The sequence below is a fragment of the Epargyreus clarus genome, unplaced genomic scaffold (genome assembly GCF_041222505.1).
Source record: "Epargyreus clarus isolate Ecla_fem2 unplaced genomic scaffold, WU_Ecla_fem_2.2 ptg000026l, whole genome shotgun sequence".
Lineage (NCBI taxonomy): Eukaryota > Metazoa > Arthropoda > Insecta > Lepidoptera > Hesperiidae > Epargyreus > Epargyreus clarus.
In genome coordinates this window covers 10518687-10541013 of record NW_027332233.1, presented here as the reverse complement: position 1 = coordinate 10541013, position 22327 = coordinate 10518687, and the positions used below count along the sequence as shown (strand labels likewise).

General features: G+C 34.2%; 3 protein-coding genes and 1 long non-coding RNA gene across 5 annotated transcripts in view; 3 read left to right on the top strand and 1 right to left on the bottom strand.

The window, feature by feature from the left end:
- Positions 1-204: 204 nt before the first annotated feature.
- On the bottom strand, positions 205-3591 carry DNApol-alpha50 (DNA primase small subunit). The gene is made up of 7 exons (XM_073087374.1): positions 3371-3591; positions 3041-3294; positions 2601-2770; positions 1959-2157; positions 1424-1634; positions 855-1191; positions 205-368 (listed from the first exon to the last, which is right to left on the bottom strand). The coding sequence occupies exons 1-7, from the start codon at positions 3371-3373 to the stop codon at positions 349-351; spliced, it is 1194 nt and encodes a 397-aa protein (XP_072943475.1). The 5' UTR covers positions 3374-3591; the 3' UTR covers positions 205-348.
- A 2896-nt stretch (positions 3592-6487) lies between these two features.
- On the top strand, positions 6488-7986 carry LOC140753564 (uncharacterized). Its single transcript, XM_073088261.1, has one exon. It carries the CDS (start codon positions 6666-6668, stop codon positions 7848-7850), a length of 1185 nt encoding a protein of 394 aa, XP_072944362.1. The 5' UTR covers positions 6488-6665; the 3' UTR covers positions 7851-7986.
- A 218-nt stretch (positions 7987-8204) lies between these two features.
- On the top strand, positions 8205-9572 carry LOC140753558 (uncharacterized). The gene is made up of 4 exons (XR_012103585.1): positions 8205-8468; positions 8607-8819; positions 8901-9066; positions 9260-9572. It is a non-coding gene; the product is annotated as an uncharacterized LOC140753558 (long non-coding RNA).
- Positions 9573-11121: 1549 nt separating this feature from the next.
- Positions 11122-22327, top strand: part of milt (trafficking kinesin-binding protein milt) — a 52317-nt gene continuing 41111 nt past the window's right edge. The window contains exons 1-2 of one of the 2 annotated variants that reach the window (XM_073088175.1): positions 11122-11162; positions 13160-13249. Coding sequence is in view for 1 of the 2 variants with exons in the window: in XM_073088161.1 (XP_072944262.1) it covers positions 19951-20035 (85 nt within the window). In the remaining variant the exon portion in view is untranslated. Of the gene's footprint in view, positions 11163-13159; positions 13250-19883; positions 20036-22327 lie in introns of those variants that run through there. The other variant, XM_073088161.1, reaches the window with a different exon arrangement.

The window sequence follows — 22327 nt, the reverse complement described above, 5'->3', positions numbered from 1 at the left end:
TAAAAAGTGCACTTTGCAACATTCACTAAATCTAATATAGTGCTCTGTCACTCTTAAAAGCAGTACTACAAGGCCATATTTATCTTTTTTTTATTTAAGCCTGACCACACTTTACTGGTGATGTTGATACGAGTATATCAATGGTACTAATGGTAGGCAGTGAAGTATAACCATAAGAATGGTTTGCTTTATATTAAAATGTACCTAGCAAGTGTTCCAGCTTTAAATGCCATTTTCCAGATGCTCTTGTGTTAATATAGCAATACCACTGATCCTTTAAATGACCAGATATTTTTTATAAGAAAATAAAAGCTTTATTTTTTAACATTGTTGTTTAATGAAACCATTCTAAAAATCCAATGATTTACCTGTAATCAAAAGAAATATTTATAGATATTAAAATTCTTAGGACAACTACATTTGAAACAAAAATAATACCACAAAAGATCAAATTTTATCCTTAATCAACCGCCGCTGTCCATTTCTCACCAATCTATTTCTCTACCTAGAAACAGTAGTTAAGTGCTATGTTCTGATGTCAAGGGTGAGGTAAAGTAATACCTTTTAAGGCGTTTCAATTTAGTGAACAGAGGAAGCAAATAGTAATGCACTTGTGGTGGACCTCATCTAGGCATTTTAATCATATTTGGGGCTGATTACAGTCCATGAGCAGCAGTAGCCGTATACAATGTGATATTATAACAAAAAAAAAAGTTACATAAAAACAATGAAGAAATACTTTCACATCTTTCATGGAAATGAGTAATTAGAGGGTAAGGTTGCAATTATAATTCCATGAAAGAAATCACAACATAAGGGGCTTTTACTAGGAGGAAGTATTTTTATCTACTTACTAGCTTCACTTCTTTTTCTTAAAGCCTCTGCTTTTTCCAAAGCACATACAAAATCATAGAAAATAGCGACAGATGTTTCCATGGGATTTTTTTCGCTTGTCTTTTTGTCTGCAGGGTCATAGTCGAGTAATGTATCAATTGTGGGTATTTCATCCAATTTTATATTTTTTGCATTATCAGGCTTGAATGCAATTGAGACTTTTCCTGTCTTTGGATGGATACTGAATGGAGATTTCAACAAGTGATTGAACCCTTTAGTGACATTAACATCCAACCTGGGATAGCAGTACTGTATTTTTATCTCTTCTATTAAATACTTCCATTTCATAACACCATTCTGAAAATAACATTTCATGAATATGAACCTTTAAAAATATCTTTATGTTGAGTATTCAAAATTTACAACAAAAAAATTTAAATTCTAATAAAACTACACTAAACTACCTTCAAATAAAACTACACATTTCATAATATTACTTTGTGAAGTTATAAAAGTTATGTTCGAAGTTTGAAGTTATATAAATTATGAAGGTTAATACTCGTAGAAGTTACAAGACAAGTTTACTTACTTCCTTGCAGAATTGGTTATAGATAGCAACAAATGTCTCCCATCTTTCCAGAGAAGACTCAGGCATTCTCTCCAATGCTTTTTCTACTTGATTTCTTAGAGCTTCTTCTGGTATCATTTTCAAAAACTTTTTCAATCCATCTGAAGATGATATAAATTGTTGATCCTCTAAAACTTCATTGAAATATTTATCAATAATACCAATGGCTCGTCTGTAAGAATATGTTGTTAGTGTCAAAACATATTTTCTATCAAATTACAGGAAAATGATATCAAAATTACATAAAACTATGGGTCCAGATGGATAGCAAAAAATCAAAGAAATATGCCAGTATTTCTTAGCTCTTTGATTTTTTGCACCAGCAGCTTATCATGCCTTTCAAAGGGTGCAAGTGCACACAAAACTTTGGCACTAGCGGTCACCTATCAAATTCTTATTCACAACAGAAGTTTGTACCTCAATTGCGCTTGCGACCTACACAAATATTATTCTTTCACTATTAATATAGTTGTGATAGACATGAGTTATACCTTACCCAATACTGGAATGTAATTTCTTATCTCTTAAATGAACCTTTTTGGTTAGATTATCACCTCCCATTATCAAACACAAGTAATCAGCAACAGCTGCTCGCCCTGGACTGTCTAACGTTCTTGCTTCATAGTCTGACACCCAACAATGTATACCACGTCTGCCAGAGAACACCCATAAGATATTTTGAAAACCAAAGTCATCTGGAAATAATTTTACTTTTCAATTAAATCTATCAAATCTTATTTTTTAGCAGTAAACAAACAAAATTCAAGTCACTGTAATTTCTAAAATATTTTTTACTTGTCTCTGATTATAAGACTTACTACTATTTTCTATAGAGATTAACCGACTTTGACACTGATAATTAATAATTTTACTGATCACCACCACCTTTACCACTGACACATCTATTTGTTCTGCTTCATTGGGAAGGTGCAGATGCCAACTGATTAAATATGAGGCGAAATCGTAGTCCTCAGAAGTAGCAATACATCTGTAATTTACTTTAGGTCTCCTCTATATAGATTTGATTACAAATGTGCATGGGCAGAGGTCATCAGTTACCATCAAGTGGACTGCATACTCTTAAAACTAAACAGTGGTGTTTTGCTTTCAATGTTTTGAAAAATGTAATAAGTCATACCTCTTAATGCTATTTGTAGAATTTCACAAGCTATAACCATAAACTTCCAGCACTTGTCACATACTTTAGCTTCTTGGCAACAGGTTCTTACTTCATCATAATCAGTCAGATCTATATCAAATACTAGCTCCCTTGCAAGAACAACTGCATCGTGACGTCCAACTGAAGGCCTGTAATTAATGATATTCTCATTTAATGTAAGCTGCATATTGAATTAGTAGTTGAGTCTAAAGAGATACACTCTGAACAACTTCATACTCATGGATAAAATCTAAACTACCAATCAGAGAGTATTTCAATTTAATTCACCGTTAATTTTAATTCACTGTCTAGAAAAATATACAACATCAACTATAAAACTTCCTTCACATTTAGAAATCTATAAGTGCGTGGAGTTACTGTCAGCTAATATCACTAGAATACCAAAATAGAACCCTTACTTTGTGTTATACACGGCTCCAATATCAAGTTTAAAAGGTTTTTTTTGTTGTAACAATGTTAGGAATTCTTGCCGATTGCTAATTGAAAGAAAACGAATATAAACATCGTCGGCTAAAGTAAAAGACAATTCTCTGTTTGCAAGTGGTTGAGGACTGTTGCCACAAGTAAGCCATCTACAAAATTCTTTATGTGGAAAGAACCTTGCGTAATAAACAGGTAACTTATCCGATAGTGTCTTTTCATCATAATTTACCTGAAAATACAAAAAATGTACTATCATGTTAGGTTTTCACAAGTTATGTTGTTATGAGCGATTTTAGGTAACTCACCATTTTGTGTTCACTTTTTATTGTAATAAAAATAATATTAAATCACTGAATTTTATTTTATAATTGTGAATGTATTTAATTAACTTAAAACTTAAGAACAAGAGGTTAGTTTGACTGATTGACTAGTTCGCCTTCGTCCGTTCCAAATTTCCAATTCCCGCGCAAACATAATAAAAAAGATAAAGGGATGGATGCATAAATAAACTATTTTTATTTTATTCGATTATTGTATCGATTTCTCATTTAAAATTATCGAGATTAGGCCTGCAATGGGCAACCTTTGTCAGGTTGCCTATTAGGAATATATACAAAAATAAATATAAAATAAATAAAATAATATTCATAAATAGATTTTCGTAATTTAAATATTATAACGTTGTTTTGTGTTTTTACTCTACAACCAGTTTTTTACTGTTATATTGATCTAAGGTATTGTTATAATTTTATTAAGAAAACGATTTTGTAAAAGCTAGATCATCTAGTGTATACTAAATTACTCAGTTACATTATTGATAGAACCATTATAGGTAATAAAATCATTTATTATAACTTTCAGAATTGGGGCAAGAGAGTATATTAATAATTTAACAACGTACAAACGTTGTTCTTTTTACTCCATTTTCGTTCAACGCTGTTTCCTTACGTAACGCTCCCTAAAGTTCTATTCTCAATTATTCTTCTTCACTTATCAATTATAGATTGTCAGTTATGGTTTTAAGAAATTTAATTTCAAATATACAAGAATCGATTTTCATGTTCAACCCTAGAAAATCGTAGACAATAAACGACAAATGATACAAATTATATGACAGTGACGTCAAGACAAAATATCGGTATACAGCCAAAGAGTTATATTGCGACCAAGTTATCAGCGAAGCCCGACAAACTTTTCTGTGCGTGTGGCAGAGGCGCTACTGGCGATCGTAATGTTGCTAGATTATCGAGATAACTTAAAAAATATATGTTTATAAATATTTAACATATTTTTATTACTTTAATATTAAAAATAATCATTTGATTGAGGAATTAAATTAAAGCTCTAATTTTTTAAATATTATAAACAATTTAATCTTAACTTAATCTTGACTGTGTTGTCAAGTCTACATTGATTAAAATAATTTAATGTGTTTTATCGTGTTTTAAGCCCTAAAAAAGGTGTTAATTCATTTTAACAACCAGTGAGTCATCCACACAGTTGTGGGTAGAATCAGGACGTGCTCGGTTCTAGTGAAAAATAAAATTGTAAAAATATTAATAACAATGCAACCTGTCAAAACGTAGCTAAGGACGCCTTTGGACGCCACTTGTTACCAAGCAACAATGCTTCTTGGAAGCCAATAGCCGAGATTCTTGTCTGTTAACTAGCCAATCAACAAAGTATAAAATACATCTTGAAAACCAATAGCTACGCTTCTCCGTCATCCTGCCAATCAGTTGTAATATTATGTAATCGTTACTAAGCAACTTTGTTGTTGAAGTTTTGTCAGAGAAATAATTTATTTTAGTTATAAATATGATTTAATTTAGTATGAATTAATTTAAAAGGTGCTATTTTATATATATTTATTGTTTTTTGTATATTATAATTAAGTCTTTTTATATGCAAAATATTTCTATTTCGTCTTCGTCAGACGCAAACACCTGTAGCCAATATAATAACTCACAATGTGGAAACTTATTGAAATGTCAGTTATGTTCTCAGCCACGCTACTTCAAAGGTAATCGGGGCTTAAGGGTACATTTTGGGAAAGCTCATAAAAATGTCGAACACGTCGAATCCACAGAAATCACACAGACTGATACTTCCAGTGATTTCGTTAAAACTCTCGGGCGCCTCAAAGGTTCAATACCAGTGGTTAAGCGCATTCCTAGGGGTTCACGAGTCACTGTTGCAACCACCCTTAATACAATAATAAAAGATGTAGTAAATAAAAACGATTTACAAAGCTGGGAACAATTATTGACATTTCCATATGTTGTTTTACATGCAAAAAAGGATAGTCGCAGCTCCCTCACACAAATAATAAAAACTAATTGCACCAGTTTAATAAAATACAATGACATCATAATTAAATCCAAAACTTCCCACAAGAACAGTAATATTTTTAAAAAAGTTGAACAAAAAGTAACTGATGGAGATTTAAAAGGAGCTGCAACTATCCTTTTTTCTAATGATGTTATTGCTCCCGATTCCCCTGCTACTCTTTCGGCCCTTTTGGAAAAACATCCACCAGCTTCAATTCACGGCTCCCCTGAATTTCTTAATATTGAAGATGATCCACTACAAATTACACCAAAACAGGTATTAGCTGCTGTAATGTGTTTCAAAAATGGTTCCGCAGGTGGCCTTGATGGATTAACACCGCAACATCTAAAAGATCTTGTAGGCGGTCATGTTGGAGATGCAGGTCAGGTACTGTTAAATAGTATAACGCAGCTAATAAACATAATGTTAGCTGGTAAGGTTACCTCCGATGTAACCCACATTCTTTATGGCGCAAATATATGTGCATTAAAAAAAAAAGACGGTGGTATCAGACCAATAGCTGTGGGTTGCACCTTGCGTCGCCTGGCTTCCAAAATATGCTGCAATGTTATTAAACCTGATATATCTGAAAAGTTATCCCCTGTCCAGTTAGGTTTTGGAAGCCAGGGTGGATGTGAGGCTGCAGTCCACGCAGCTAGAACTTTATTAATGAAAGAGAGAGGAGACGTGTTTTTGAAGTTGGATATAAAAAACGCTTTTAATTCAGTTGACAGGATCACCTTACTGGATCAAGTAAAACAAGTTACTCCATCAATTTATCCTTTTCTTTGGCAGTGTTATGGTACTCCGTCAAAGTTAGTATACAAACATCATTTATTAAATTCATCAGTAGGTTGCCAGCAAGGTGATCCACTTGGTCCAGCAATTTTCAGTTTGGCTATTCATCCCATTGTATCAAATTTAAATTCAAAATTTAACGTATGGTATTTGGATGACGGCTCTCTAGGAGGTGACACAGAAACAGTTTTTACAGATTTTCACAAAATTATGGATAAATTTAGCAATATTGGTCTTGAAGTAAATTTTTCAAAATGTGAACTTTTTGTTTCAAATTCCAAAAATGAAAATGAAAAAAATAGTATTATTGAACGATTTAAAACTTTGGCTCCTAATATCAAAATTTCAGATAAACATTCTTTACACCTCCTGGGCTCACCGATATTCCCAGAATCAATTCCATCTTTTATCGAAAACAATATTCATAATTTTAATGAAACTTCAGATCGTTTACTTAAAATTAATTCACACATGGCTCTTTTCATTATTCGATTTTGTTTATTTGTCCCTAAATTAACATATCTTTTGAGAAGTACACCCCTTTGGAAATTTAATGAACTTTGTTTAAAATTGGATGACATCATCATGAAAACTCTTTCGACTGTTCTAAATTGTCATATGAATGAACGCGCTTGGACCCAGGCTTCATTACCCGTTAGGCATGGAGGCTTGGGTATACGTAAAATTTCGAGTGTTGCGCTACCAGCATTTTTATCTTCAGTCCATAAAACACAAAATTTAACTTCGGATGTATTGTCTAAAATTTTTGAGGAACCTCAGATTACTTTTATGGATGAAGCTAAAGATGCTTGGTTACAGGCTGGACCAAATCTAAAATTTCCGGTACATTTAAATTTACAAAAATTTTGGGACGAACCCCTCTGCATACTTGTGCGAAATCAGCTTCTTGATTCTGCACATGATATTGCAGAGAGGGCTCGTCTCCTTGCAGTAGCAGAGCGGGAGTCGGGGTTTTGGCTACAGGCATATCCTTCGGGAAATATAGGTACACTTTTAGACAATCTAACTCTATCAGTTTGTACTCGTTTGCGTCTGGGTGTAAAGACAGTTGAGCACCATCGCTGTCATTGCGGTGCAGACGTCGATGTATTTGGACACCATGGACTTTCTTGTCAGCGCAGTGCTGGTCGCTTATCGCGCCACGCCACCATCAATGACGTCATTCGTCGGGCTTTTGTCACCGTCAATGTGCCGGCTTGCTTAGAGCCGAATGGTCTCGCACGTGACGATGGCAAGCGGCCTGACGGTATGACGTTAATACCCTGGAAGGGGGGAAGGATGTTGGTGTGGGACGCTACGTGTGTCGACACACTGGCTCCTTCTCACCTCCAGGCGTCATCATCTGGCGCGGGGGCGGCGGCTACTGCTGCTGAAAACGCCAAGCGTCATAAATATGTTAGTTTTTGTAATAACTACATATTTGTGGCGTTTGGTGTTGAAACTTTAGGTCCATGGGGCCCGGATGCTTGGCAGTTGTATAAACAACTGTCAACACGATTGGTCGACGTCTCTGGAGATCCAGGAGCTGGCACGCATTTCGCTCAACGAATTGCTATAGCAATTCAAAGAGGAAATGCTGCCAGCATCTTGGGTACCTTGCCCAAGGACAGCGATGGTGATCATTTTTTATGGTAGTTTTTATGTTTTTATATTTTTGTATTTCGTTTTTGTATATATGTACATTTTGTAAATAAGTTTCTATTAGTATATAATTTGATTATTTTTTTTTTAGTTTAATTAGTATTTAATTTCATTGTTTCAAATATTGTATATAATCTTATTATTATCCAATAAAACTATATATAACTTCCATTTAATCTTATCCTAAATAGCCTTCAACTAGATGACATCACTTCCATTAATAAGGTGTGGTCATTTGTATCTTTTATTACTTTTTATTAATTTCATTATCTTTTTTACTATATATTTTTAGTCAACTTTTCTTGTTAAGAACATACCTAGAAATATTCTAGATAAAAATCTATTGCTTTACAATAGATACCAAAATCTTTACTGACACTTTATAGTTTGTTGCTCTTTTGAGGGTATAGTTACTATTTTTAATTGAGGTAGGTACTTGAAAAATATTTGATTTTCTCCATTTACAGATCTATTAAGTGTATCATCTATGTACAGATCATTTAAGTTTCTCGTGCTCATTCAACGGTTTGAATGTTATTATAACGTATGAAATTGAAAATATGGAAATCAATTACAGAAATGCGTTTGTTATTTCTGTCAAGAAATCGTGGGGTATGTAATAGAAAAAACGCTAGAATTTATTTTATTGCCTGTCGATTGTACTGACAATATACAATACACTTTTATTTTGCTAAATATCAATACATACAATTAATAATATTTCCGTTTAAGATTGTGTTATTTTTTCAGAATATGGATTTGCTAAAGTAAACAATAGTACAATCTGCAATGATGGTATAAATAATGGCACTAAGAATTTGATTAATTATTTGTTAGACAAACCTAATATCACAACTTCAATAATTTCATTTTTTTTGATACTTGGAACCATAGCCTGGACATTTGCGATGATAATTTTATTAGGAGTTTTATGTGTAGTACTTGTATTATTAGTTGTGGAAGGTAGGAAATGAATTATGTTTGTTTATAAATATTTTATTTTATTTTCTATTCCGCGAATATAATTTTTTACGATTATTACAGGTCTTGCAATTTTAATAATAATTATTATTTGCTGTCAAACAATTACTTTAATTCTATTGTTATACATGAGTACAAATATGATTTTAGTAAGCTGTAAATAGAAGATGAAAATGTAGATATAAGAAATTATGATTTGTAATGGAAGATTAGTTTTGTTTACTTTTGAGTAAGTATGCCATCATAAGTCACTGTGAAGTTATTTAAATACCTACTCTATTTGCACATTGTAAAAGCACTTCAGTATTTCGCTAAAGATAATGTAAGCAATAAGAAATTAAATAATTGGAGGTAACATCAATATTTCTCCCTTTAAACCTGTTTCGTGAATTATAATTTTATAAAAGTTTTATTTGTTGCAGTTTCCGATTCCGAATTTCTTCTACTACCCAACACAATGAAACATTATGTGTTACGAAGTATATTATGCAATACTTCATAACGCATAACCTATGTTGATTTAACAAAGAAGATATTATAACTAGATGGACTGATTGATAACTCATTATCAAAATTTCTTAAGAAGTGTAACTCTACTTAAGAAGGATCATGATAATATTATTCAATTAACTCATTATTACATGCATTTTTTTGTGTAATGGGGGCTTTCTTACTTACTCTAAACGTTACTTATAGTAAGTAATTTTAATTTGACTTCGTTTATATAGTTTTAAAGTGTTTATATTAGCGACTTATATATTTTATGTATTTACTTCATATAATAATTATATTCTTATTTCTTTTTATTTATTCATTTTAACAACTGACACTGATTAATGTAATTTTATATGGTACTAGTTTTTTCCCGCGGCTTCGCCCGCGTTTAAAAGAAAATAATATAACATACTAACATACATAAAACTGTAAATTCGTACCTTCAACTTTGCTAAAGATCATCATTTGATCAAATGCATAGTTTACGATTCAATCCTTACTAATATCGATTAAAATAATCGATGTTTTGGGTCCAAAAGATCGATTCTCCGATTAATCGATCTTAGATCGCCATCCCTATTTTCCGTGGGATTTCCGGGTTAAAACCTATCCTATGTCCTTTCTCGGGTCTCAAACTATCTTTGTACAAAATTTCATTAAAATCGGTTCAGTGGTTTAGGCGTGAAGAAGAGACAACCAGACAGACAGACAGACAGACAGAGTTACTTTCGGATTTATAATATTAGTAAGGAAAGGATAAGGATAAGGATTAAAATTAATTAAAAAGGTGTTTTATGTGTATACCATTTGCACTGTGCATGCGCGCTTATTTGTTGCAGTTTGTGAAATTTGTATAATCTGTATTTGTATAACTGGTTGATTTTATGTCTGTGTCACATTTATGTTTTCAGTCAGTCAGATAAGTCAGTCAGTTAATTCGTCTTTCTAGTCTATCAATGAGATTTGTAAACGAGAAAATGACCTTAATATAATATCTATGGTGCACACCAGATGCATTTCATATAATAGTGGCGTTTATTTTGTTGGCTTTACATTAAAATTTGCAAACGGTTATAGATTTTGGGGTCGTGGTTACATACTAAGATGGTTGTATTTGGGCAAGGTCACAGTTCAAAGTGCTAGCAATGGTATAAATATGATTGTAAGTATAGTTTTGTTTTCTTAAAGCATGCTTTACTTATATTGATTTTTATTAATGTGCTATTAGTTGTTCTATCGGAATTCGCAATATTTGAACTTCTTTCATTCATTATTTCGCAAGATTTTTCTGAGCATCGAAGTAACTAATTTTTAGGTTTTGCTTAAGAAATGCATATCTTATCATAGTGTTAACAATTTTGTTTATGTTGCACCTTTATTATAAACAAATTAATCTCAGGTTATTTAGGATTTCAAGTTTATGATTTTAAAAATCAACTTATCTTAAATGCACTTTCCTCATTGCATTGTTTATGTAACCCTTTGTCTGCCTTCGTTTAGTTCAATCCTTGCAGGGTGAAATGCAATTAACATCAGGGTTTTAAAACAATTTTACTCTCAAGAATTTATCCCATTGGCATTTCTTCAAGTGATTTTTGCTATTTAATCCTATATCCAAAATTATATTATTTACTTCTAATACTGCTTCACTCAATTACACATAATTCCACATAGAATATATTTAAATTGTTATGTATAGCTTATGAAGAATAAAGCAAAAAACTAAATAGTATTTTATAGTAAATTAGTGTTATTTATAGTAACACTTTCAATCTCTTTCCAGTGGGACACATCTATGGACTCCCAGACAGGAATCCGTTAAATCAGACTGTAAGTACTTTACATGTGCAGTAACTTTATTTTCTTTAAGTTATACAAGTAGCAAAAGCATGATGTAAACAATGCCTACATGATGCCTACATGATGGAGAGGCTAACTGCCACCAACTGACTATAATAATCAAGTTCAGACGAGAGTTAAGTCTTACCTGACTATGGCTATGTAAGGTTGTGACCTAAAAGTGTTTCTTCCTTACCCCAGCAATTAAACCAAAACAGAGCAACTTATCACTGTTGTTCTTAAGCACAAATAGGTGTTAGGGTGGTGTCTTTTAAGCCGGACTTAGATGCTTTCATGTAATAATTTCCACATGTTATTGCAAGTAGAAGTGCATGTATATCTAAGCATATAAGTTAATTCATGTCCTTAGCAAGATCTCTGAAAATTTGGTATAAAAATGTAAAATCAAAATACAAATTACAATCATTCATCCATCCTACATGCTTGTGGCATGTAACCTTTATTAACATATTTAATTTAATTATTTATAACAAAGAAAACAAAAATATATTTAACTTGTCCAATAAATACTGAGTACAATATTTATAGCTGAACATTTTTTGATTGGTTAATTTTTTTACAGGAAACATTTTTCTTATTCATCATCATCATCATCATCAACCCATTACTGTCCCACTGTTGGGCACGGGTCTCCTCTCAGAATGAGAAGGATTAGGCCATAGTCCACCGCGCATACCATAGTTTTTCTTATTGCTTCATTTTAATTGCAGTAAAATTTCTCCATGTTAAGAAAGATGTAATTGTGATGTCAGAAAGAAGTAAATGTTTTACATTTACTATTTACAGAACAAGGCTGACATTAACTGTCTTAACTGTGGTTATATAAGAGCCAAGGCATGTCAGCTCTATGCAAATATAGTTTCTAGCTGGGGTTTAAGAACTCTTTATTTATATTCATGTAAACTGGTAAATTGATTGTGCAATATAACCCAGGAGTAAATTTCATATATTAACACAGTATATTGCAAAAAAAGTTAATCAGTGGTTGAAATGTGGCCTCATTTGTTGGGTCTGAGTTTTGAATACCAGGCATATACATCAGATTTTTCAAAGGTCATGTGTGTATTAGATATTATCACTTGCATAAAGTCAAGGAAACCCACATAGGGTAACCTACGAGCCTGAAAATTGTTTAAAATAGTTCAAACATCTGTGTGAAGTGGACAATGGCCTATAACCCATCTCACTCTTAGAGTGGATGTCCAGCAGCGAGACAATAATAGATTGCTGACAAGCAAAGAGTAGATTATTGCCTAAAATTTCAAAAATGTTTATTCTTTTACTTATGTTTGATTAATCATTCTTTGCTTTTTATTATAAAGTGAAAATTTTAAACATGTAACATACAAAGAGTATTATGAGATTATCATTGAGTCATTGGAGTGTAACAAGTTTAGTATACATACAATTAAAGATAATGCTTATTGAAGGAAACACTTTTTTCTTATAACATTAACTTGGTTGGTTTAACTTACTCAATAGAATATTTATCATTTAGTATCTTGAAATTTTACATCTTGAATAGTAAACATAAGCTATCAATGTAGTTTTCATAACGATAATAATAAATTTAGGTAATGTGTGATGTACATTTCTGGTTTAGTCTATCTTACTCATAATTGCCTAAAGTAACTTGCAATGCAATTAAGGAATATAATTATCATCATCACCAACCCATTCCCGTCCCACTGCTGGGCACGGGTCTCCTCTCAGAATTAGTAGGATTAGGCCATAGCCCACCGCGCTGGCCAATTACTTATTGGTAGACTTCACATAGCTTTAAAACGTTTTTTTTTTATTTAGATTTCTATATATAGCTATGCATTAAAATAAACAACAAATAAATGGACACATCATGTGTAAATCTACTAACGTTTATTACGGATATGGATTGTTTATTGCATTTTAGTCACGTTATGTTAAGTGTATAATGATACGGGTTTATTAAGGTGTGGCACCTATTGCAGGGCACCTCGTCAAACTGGCGGCCCTCCAGGATGCCGCTCGCGCGCCCTCGCTAGCTCCGCGCGCAACACGACACGTCGCCACATTAACCGGTGAGTCATAATAATCTAATATACTCCTATTTGGAGACATTCGCGTGTAAGCGTAAGACGCAGGCGTCTATTGTCTCGTTTTATTGGACCACACTTGAGTTATATAGTTAGTAGAGATGTAATTAAAAATGTGATGATGCTGCTGAGGGCTTAGCTTGTAAGTAATTTCGTAAGAGTATTTGAATCATAAGTCGTTCCAGGAACATTATGAAATGATATTGTGTATTGTAATGGAACTACAAAATATAGCTCTCCTCCAAAGCTGCCTATGATATATGTATTGATATTTGTTTCTACTGTTGCCGATAGTTATATAGCATATGAGCAATAGAACATGCATATATCAGCATATTTTTTAAACGTACATTTAAATTTACATTGTAATAAATTATATTTATTTAGTTGGGAAATATTATTGAAAGCACCTGTTATGTGTGATGAAAAGGTATAAAGAGAAGTGATCCGCTAGCCATATTATTAAAATAAAAGTTCTATCTGTACAATAAATATTAAATACTTAAACAAAAGAATAGCTTACTAATCTAAATTACACACAGGATATTATAGTATGTAACAACACATCGATTCGCTGATTCATTTCTCTTGAATCTCGATTATGTTACAAATCACAAAGGTGTTTTATTTTAATCACAATGTGCACTTGTTCGATAAATATATGCGGCTATGTGGCTGTGCCTGTTACTCAAAACAAGTGAAAGTCAGTACAGCAAGTTGTTTTGTACGTACCAGTTTTGATAACGCCAGTGTATGTATGTATACATACACTTCACGAATGCTGCGATGGAACAATGTAGTTCACCATAATAAACGTCATTTAAACTTGTCTGACTTTAATGAAGTTCTCTAATTTCGTGTCAACGTAACGGATGACGGAAATTTTAGAGTAAGTGGAGAATTACGCATAGCCAACCGGAGCTATCGTTATCATACTATTACTGTCCCACTGCTGGGCGTGGGTCTTTTCATAGATTTTTTTTTTTATAATATAAGAGTAGCAGACGAGCATGCAGTCCGACTGATGGTAAGTGGCTACTGCCGCCCATGGACATCTGTAATCAACCCCAGATAGGATTAGATATTCCTACCTGAGGTCGGCCACAGATGCGCCGCTACCCCTGAGGATTAAGCTGGAACGCCTCGGAAAAGTCTGTCTCCCTTACCACACTTTTCAAACCGGAACACAGCAGCGCTTAACACTGATGTTATTAGGTAGAAATAGGTGTGGCGGTGGTGCCGCCGGAGTCGAACCACAAAGGGTTCTACCACCTTTGATCTTTAAATACGCTAATCAAGTAGTTACTAATGACGATATGACTACGAGAAATCGGAATTGTCTGCGTGGAATTTGGACCACAGGCCCAGCGTGATAGGCCGAAGTTCATACCATTCACCTATCATTGCTATAGAGTTAGATATATCAAAGGAGTGGAGCGGTCGCCATACCGGCCCAAACGCAGCGGGTTCCGGGTTCATCCCCGGCTAGACAGATATCTGAAAGATGAATTTAGATATCTGTTCTGAGACTTGGTGTTTGTGTATTTCGTTTGTCATTTGTTTGTTCATTGCACCCATGATATACGAAAAATCCTAGTGTGGGACTATGGGTGTAGTGATTTCTAGTACTATTGGTTCCTGAATGGATGGACGACAGGGATAACCGCAAATGGCGCCAGTGGCAATTTCGTTTCCGTGCTCTTAACTATTCAGGTTATAATTAAGTAACAGAAGTTAAACCTTGTCGCTGCTTCGAGAGTTTCAAATTCCGATAAACTAGTTAGCTATTAATCTGTGTCTCTACAAATCTTTACCGGAGAGTAAATAAATAACGCGGACGCCATGGATACACAAAAACAAGCTTATGTACATTGAGTCATTGAGATGTCTTATACGATCGGTGATAAATCGGTGATGGGTGAAAAATACGATTGATTTTAAAACATATTTGTATGGTACTATGACATATGAGGAGACCATCTTGGCCTTTTGTACTGGCACCACATCTGTGATCGGTTTCAGGTCGAGTCTGTTCTTTATGGTCAGATATCCTCATGAGCGGCAATGGCCATTTAACGTTAGGTGAACTAAAGATCGTTTGACGTTTCGTCATACTTATTTATGCCACCATAATATAAAAATATTTAATATTATTCAATTGATTGTATGAATTATTTTAATAGACGACTTAGCCGAGCAGGCGCGTGACTTTTCATGACTTATGAGTCAGTTCTTATGAAGCGCGTTGTTTCCTTATTGAGTTGCTTTGACTAGTTCTGTTGATTTTGGCTTTCCTTATAGACTTTCCAGTTATCTGTTATTCACTGATTTTTAATTTATTAATAACTTGTAAATCCGAAAAGAAAATATATTTTTGATATTTATGAATCTACCATCTCATACGAGTATCATAAACAAGATTAAGGTTTTAATACTAAATAAAAATATACAAATGGCAAACGGCAATGATGCAGTCATGGCAAACGTGCTGTCCTACAGGCATAAAGCAGACCAACTTCTCTAAGTCAAGGATTAAATTGGAACGCTTTACGTGAGAATTTCGCCTTTCCTCGCTTTGAGGTAGTAATAAGAAACCAGGTGGTGCTGCCGCATTCGAACTATGGTCACTTTATAAGCGCGTAGATATAACCTTGAACTACCTCGTTAGTAGATATGGATTGGAGATATATAACTAAATATGATAAAAACATAAGCCGCTGATTGGGGCGAATGTCAAATGATATCAGCGCGTAAACTTTAAAACATAAATTATTATTAGGCTGACCGCCCATACCGCGGCATAGGGTACCTTTTGAAGATTTCCCCCTCGTCAACAAAAAGAAAAAAAGGCTGACCACCCATTGGCTACTGTCGCTTGAACCATAGTTCCTAAAGATATCTTTTTTATAATACATATAGGAGTAGCAGAGCATGAAGTCCACCTGATGGTATGTGGCTCGTGCTCATGGACATCTGTAATCAACCCCAGATAGGGTTAGATATTCCTACCTGAGGTCGGCTACAGATGCGTCGCTATTCCTGGGGACTAAGTTGGAACGCCTCGGAAAAATTATGTCTCCCTTACCACACCCTTCAAACCAGAACACAGCAGCGTTTAACACTGCTGTTATGAAGCAGAAATAGGTGTGGCGGTGTTGCCGCCAGAGTCGAACCACAATGGGTTCTACCACCTTAAAATCTTCAAATCAATATCTTTTGCGTTAAAGCTACTGAACATTCGTTTAAGGCAGCAACTCATAGTTTGTATGCATAAGCTACTTAATAGTCGCCGGACAGTCGCGGTAAACACTGCTTATTCACTAAGTTATAATTTACTCAAGTGATAGCAGCTAATGGGCGATCAGCCCTATTGTTGTACTGTCGTCAAGACGATAAACATCATTTAAAGGGACAAATATGTAGATACATATAATATTATTATAAAAAAGTACATATTTTCAAGTAAAAATAAATAAAGTGAATGAGTCAGTTATCGAAACACAATACCAAATCTCACAATCATGTTGCCGAGTCTGAGGGGTTTTCATGTGTGGAGCGCAAAAGGGTTCCTCTATCCCCCTGGACGTAAAGGGTTGAGTTGTGTAGAAGTGGGTTTTAAATCCGATGAAATTATATTTATAATACTTCTAATAATAATTTTCTCAAGTAATAACGTTTGCTATTATATAATATTTGTTCGCAATAAAATTTAAGAACGATCAGATATTTTTTATGATTTTTTTTCGGAAGGCAAGAAGTGACAGCAGCCATGGTTTTGGTGAAAATAACAGATAATTATGGTTCTCGTACCACGACACCATTACATTTAAAGCAGAGCAACGTCGAGTAATACCTACTACCGCACTCATTTGTTTTCATTCCGACTATTGATAGTTGTGACCTAAATAAAATATCTTCTGAAACTATGAATAGCTGAAAAATGTTTCTCACATCTGTTATATTTTGTGGTCAAAAATAATAGCAGATGAATGTATCGAGGGAGGTAAGTTGAAGTTTAGATTTGATTGAAACATATTTTTTAAGTATTGGAAGTCTTTACACTACAAAGGTTTGCTGTAAGTAGTGGTAGCCGAGTAGTTTGGGCTCGGAAAGGTAATTGAAGTTTAACATTCAAGTTAAGCAACGTTTGAGTATCATCGAAATAAAATTCAAATTTCGTTTATTCAAAATTGATTCATATTGATTTTTTTTCGAACATCAAAAAAATACTACCGCTTTGGAAGGTGGTTCGTTATGGAGAGGAAGTGGCGAAAGAAACTCCGTATGTGCGCAATTTAAAATCTTTTTAATGTAAATACTCGTATTATATATACATACAATGTTATGAGATGAATTACTTAATAGTCTGTTTCTCCGGGATGATGTGTTCGCCCAGCGAAAAAATCTCACTTTAAATTAAAAATAAATAAATAAATCGAATTCTTCTGATTTCTGTTTCCGGAATTTTGTAATGAAGCAATAAATGGTTCATTAAAATAATAATAAAGTTTATCCCTTTATAAACAGTTTTTGAACGGCTAAGTGGGAAACATGAAGTTACATGTACTGTCAATATTTTTGTTGCACTTTGTTTGTGTACAGTAAATATTTATTTGTAACTTTGTTGCATGCAAGGCTTACACACAACAGAACTTCGAGCGTAGGGCTTATGAATGAAAGGGGCACCATAAAGTCTTGTGATTGGCCAACTGCCAGTTGCTATTCTGGGCGGGCGGGCGGCGCGCGCGCACCTCCAGTTTAGCGCCGGGAGCTCGCCGACACCGAGCCTATCGGAGTCACTCCACACTAGTTCTTTTTCACCGTTAACATAAACCGTCGGCGCCACTCTAGACATCTTTGTTGTGAAAAATGAAAAGTTTCAAAATATTGTTGTTAAGAAAATAAATATCTGAACAAATAGGATGTCGAGTCCTCAACGAAATATGCTTTGACAGTGAATATTTTGCAATTGAATTGTAAATTAGATTCGGTCTGTATTATTGCTTGGTGACGGCTATTCACAGTATAGTTCATTCGATTTACATATTATTCGATGTGGGTGTCTTATGACCATTGCCCAACAAGCAACGGCCTGAGTCATCAAACCAATTCGTATTCAAGAAAAAGAAATGAAAGGTACCACCTTCTGATAGTGTAATCATGATTGGCATGACCATAACAATCTCATTTGTGCCGTTTTATGTCCCAATCGTTTATTTTTTATATCAACATAACATCTTATTGGTCTCTCTCTTCTCACAAAGTATGATTTTTATCTCATAAAAACATTCTCCCTTTGTGCGAGCTATTACAACGTAACCGTTATATGATTAACTGTATTACATAAAAATTGAACGTTGGCTTTTTGCACCGGCTACGTAATGAGTGGATAGTAATTTACTTTACGAACCATGGCTCGTGTATTACCATTCATCCTTTTTTACCTATGTATTCTTCATTCACACTAGCTTTAATATTAATACTTGTGTTTGAATTGTACATTCACATTTGCGTCAACCTTTGCCGTTTGTATCTCTAAAATGTATGTGTATAACTAGTGCCACATGCCAGAAGCGTAGCCTATTTAGATAGTGGAATAATAGCAGTAATTTATAGACGCTAAGTCAATTAAAATAGCTTACTACAATATTTGCTTTGTTGATAACGAGGGCCCTCATTGACAGTACTTCCAAGGTCGTACGCAGTTACGTCAGATGATAGTAGCGGGACAGCCCAGGACGGAGGTGACCCCGCTATGATACCGATGCCAACATATTGACGACATCCTTATTTTTATTGGTTGTTTGAACGAGTGCGTCGACCGTGCCCGCCCCCACAGCTGAACTGTGCGTGTGGCCTCGCTTCGCTTCTATTTACAGGGCTCGATGAAATGGGCAACAATTATCACGCACGATTATGGCATTATATTTTTAGGATTTGCAGGATTAAGATATTTTTGGCGTGGATTTAATTGCGATTGATTTTTTTGATACGGACGTGTTAGTTATTCAAAAGTTAGCAAAGCGATACAAGGAAATAACCCAGTTTGTTTGAGGTGCATTAAATAGAATTATAAAAAAATCATAACTTACCACGCGAAGCAAATTCAAGTTCTATTATACTAGTCTATGATACAGTTTGCAGCAATTAAATTACTTTTCTTCGGTGTTACGCGTAATCCACAGATGGTTTCATTAGTTGTTTATTTTTTTAAATCCTAGTGTAAAGCCCAAAAAAATAGATAGCTATAAATAGCAAGGAATATTATGTAAAATTGTAAACTATCATTTTAATTACTTTTTCATCAAATTTATTTACTTTTTCATTAAGAGGTAATTGGATAAAATGCATTGCTATGCACGATTTCAAAATAGGTGTAAATGAACTATTAGTACATATGTATTTGAAGTGTGACTAACTTCACTGTTGAATAAATATGTTGAGTCGTCTAGACTGTCGATATCCTGTGCCGTTTCGAGTATAAAATGATTTTCAATATCGATTTAATGACGTTCTTTATATTATCTGCTATCTAGATTATAATGAATGATTATTGTGGCAGCCATTACACCGTGCACGTAGACATATTTGGTGTCTGAAAAATTGTTTGTTTACCGAAGTTAACCTTAAATTATGTATTTTTGAAGAAACACTTGTATTTGTAATATTATGTGATACGAATAAGTATGAGTCAGAGGAAATCGCGGCCGCGTCCGCGACGCAACGAATACAATGAAAAACGCCAGGAATTACTGTTTTCTTGGAGCAATGGTAAGTTTTTACAATGCAGATATACCGTATGTATATAGATCTAAACAGTGTTAATCGAGAAATCGTAAAAAGTTTTAAATTTGTGTAAAATGAAACCGTTTAACATTTGTTAGCATGTTTAGGGTACACGTATTTATTAAGAAGTGAGTGTATATTTTATTTTAACACAAGATACATATTTATAACGCATTCTATACAAATATGATGTAGGTAGGTCTAAGAATAAGTATACAATTTTTTCTTAATGTTCAGCATCAAACAAACATATGATGTAATTTCCTACACCGATAAAAAATTTCCACAGTGTTTCGTCGATTAGCGATTTTATGTGCTTTACTCTTAACACGAAACTTTAACGCAATTAATTAATGTCTTCATTTAGCTTTGGTAACATAAATATTGGCAGTATAACTAGTATGTTTAGACGGAGAGGATTCCCGGCCACAAGTATACGTTGCTTGAAGCAGTTCTAGCGTGTCGGTGGAAGGATCTGAATGTCGACTGACTTTCATGTGAGGCGACTAATTTATTCCTTAGATGTCACAACACATCTGTGATCGGCTTCGTGTAGAACCTCTGTACTATATCGAATTGCTTACAATCCATGCGAATGCTAAATATCCATGCACGGTATCAATCACTTTTATGAGACGGACTGCTTGCCCGTTAAGTACTTGCAATCTTATAAAGAAATAAAACTAAACTAATCACATCTATATAGATTGCTTCAATAAAATCCATACGGATATAAAGTGAAGGTGTATTGGAGCATCTAATTAAGCATTAGCTATGTCACTTTCTCTTCGTGTGTTACATACTAAGTACAGAGCGGTCATCGTCACGCTAATGAGACCGAGATGAAGTGCTTCTACACGTTGCTATTGTTTGTTATATATCCGCTGTTAGATTTTCACACTATGTATTTTATTGTATTACGATAAAACCCGTGGTGCAACGATTTCATCACTTTGCAATGCAGAGGGATATTTAACTATATATAAAACCTAGTAGCAATAAACCGTATATGAGAAGAAAAAGTGTAATCCATTAGTTATATGTAATTATTTATTACTAATTGGTAGAAAATCAATCTTATTCACATCAATTGTCAGTCAATCTGAGATACTGTTAGAGTGAAGTGGGATGATTTTGTGTATGAAAGGTAATGCATGAAAATTTTGACAATGTTCACTCTATTGCCGTATATTTAATATCTCTTGGTTAAGAGGAAATGTCTTTATTTTACCTCATGTCCTCCTCAAGTTGCGAAGTCTATATAAGTGACTTCGCAACTTGAAGACTGTATATACGTAGAATAGACGAATACCTTTTATTTTCCTGTAGTATGAAGCACTTCAATTAAGATACATTGTTTCAGCTGAACTTATACTCACACACACAGCACATTCAGTCGCAGCAAGCAGCCACTCATAACGAGTGGTTCAAAACATGTTTGTGCGTTCATTACGTGCAATGAATTTAGTTTTATTGATTTTACAGTTATATATGTTTCCAGTTAAGTAAGCGAAGCACGTACTGGCGACATTCTCGTTTACTTTACTCTGTTGGTCCTTTGAACAAGCTTCACCCTTAGTTTCTAGTTGCCTTGGTTATAATGAACTGTTCGCTCTGAATATTTAATGTGCTTAGGTAAAGTTAAGAGTAATTTCTGTGCGTATTATACTTCATACGTGCACGTTCCTCAGTCGAATCGTGAAGTTTCAATTACCATAGTACAGCGCAGCTATTAGCATATCAATGATGAACATTCGAACGTCTTCCTTTTAACATGTAACTGTCTCACTATATATATTATGTGTGCAAATGTTCCTTCATAACACACAGGTTTTGAATATATTCCCTGTTCACTGTTTCCTTAGTTTCATACACATAAACAAAATAAGATACTTCAATTTTGTTTGTGATTCGCGTAATAAGTAAATTATTACGCGAATAGTAAACACTGCGTGAATTCGTGCATTTTATTGCAAGGGGGCTCTCCAACAGAACTTAATTATCAACGTGAGGGGTGTAAGCTATTTGCGAATTCGTCGCACGATTCCGATCGATATGGATGCAAATTGCCAGACGCGTCCCTGTACCTACAACAGACGTGGCTCGGATAGGGGAATGAATGTTGGGGTGTATGCCCCCTCAGATGGCGCGGTCAGCCGCTCCAGTCGGGAGGGAGCGTTATCGATTCTGTCTGCTGCCTCCACGCTAAACACGGAATGTAGACGCGTATCTGTACCTACAGTTCATCCTATAGTGTACACTGCATTGCGCTCAGGT

Excerpts from the sequence above, each read along its gene's own strand:
- DNApol-alpha50 (XM_073087374.1), bottom strand. Across the intron at positions 1,635-1,958 it reads AAATTACATTCCAGTATTGG|ACGAGCCATTGGTATTATTG; the intron begins GTAAGGTATAAC and ends ATATTCTTACAG. Across the intron at positions 1,192-1,423 it reads ATAACCAATTCTGCAAGGAA|AATGGTGTTATGAAATGGAA; the intron begins GTAAGTAAACTT and ends TGTTATTTTCAG.
- LOC140753564 (XM_073088261.1), top strand. The coding sequence starts at position 6,666 with ATGGCTCTTTTCATTATTCGATTTTGTTTATTTGTCCCTAAATTAACA.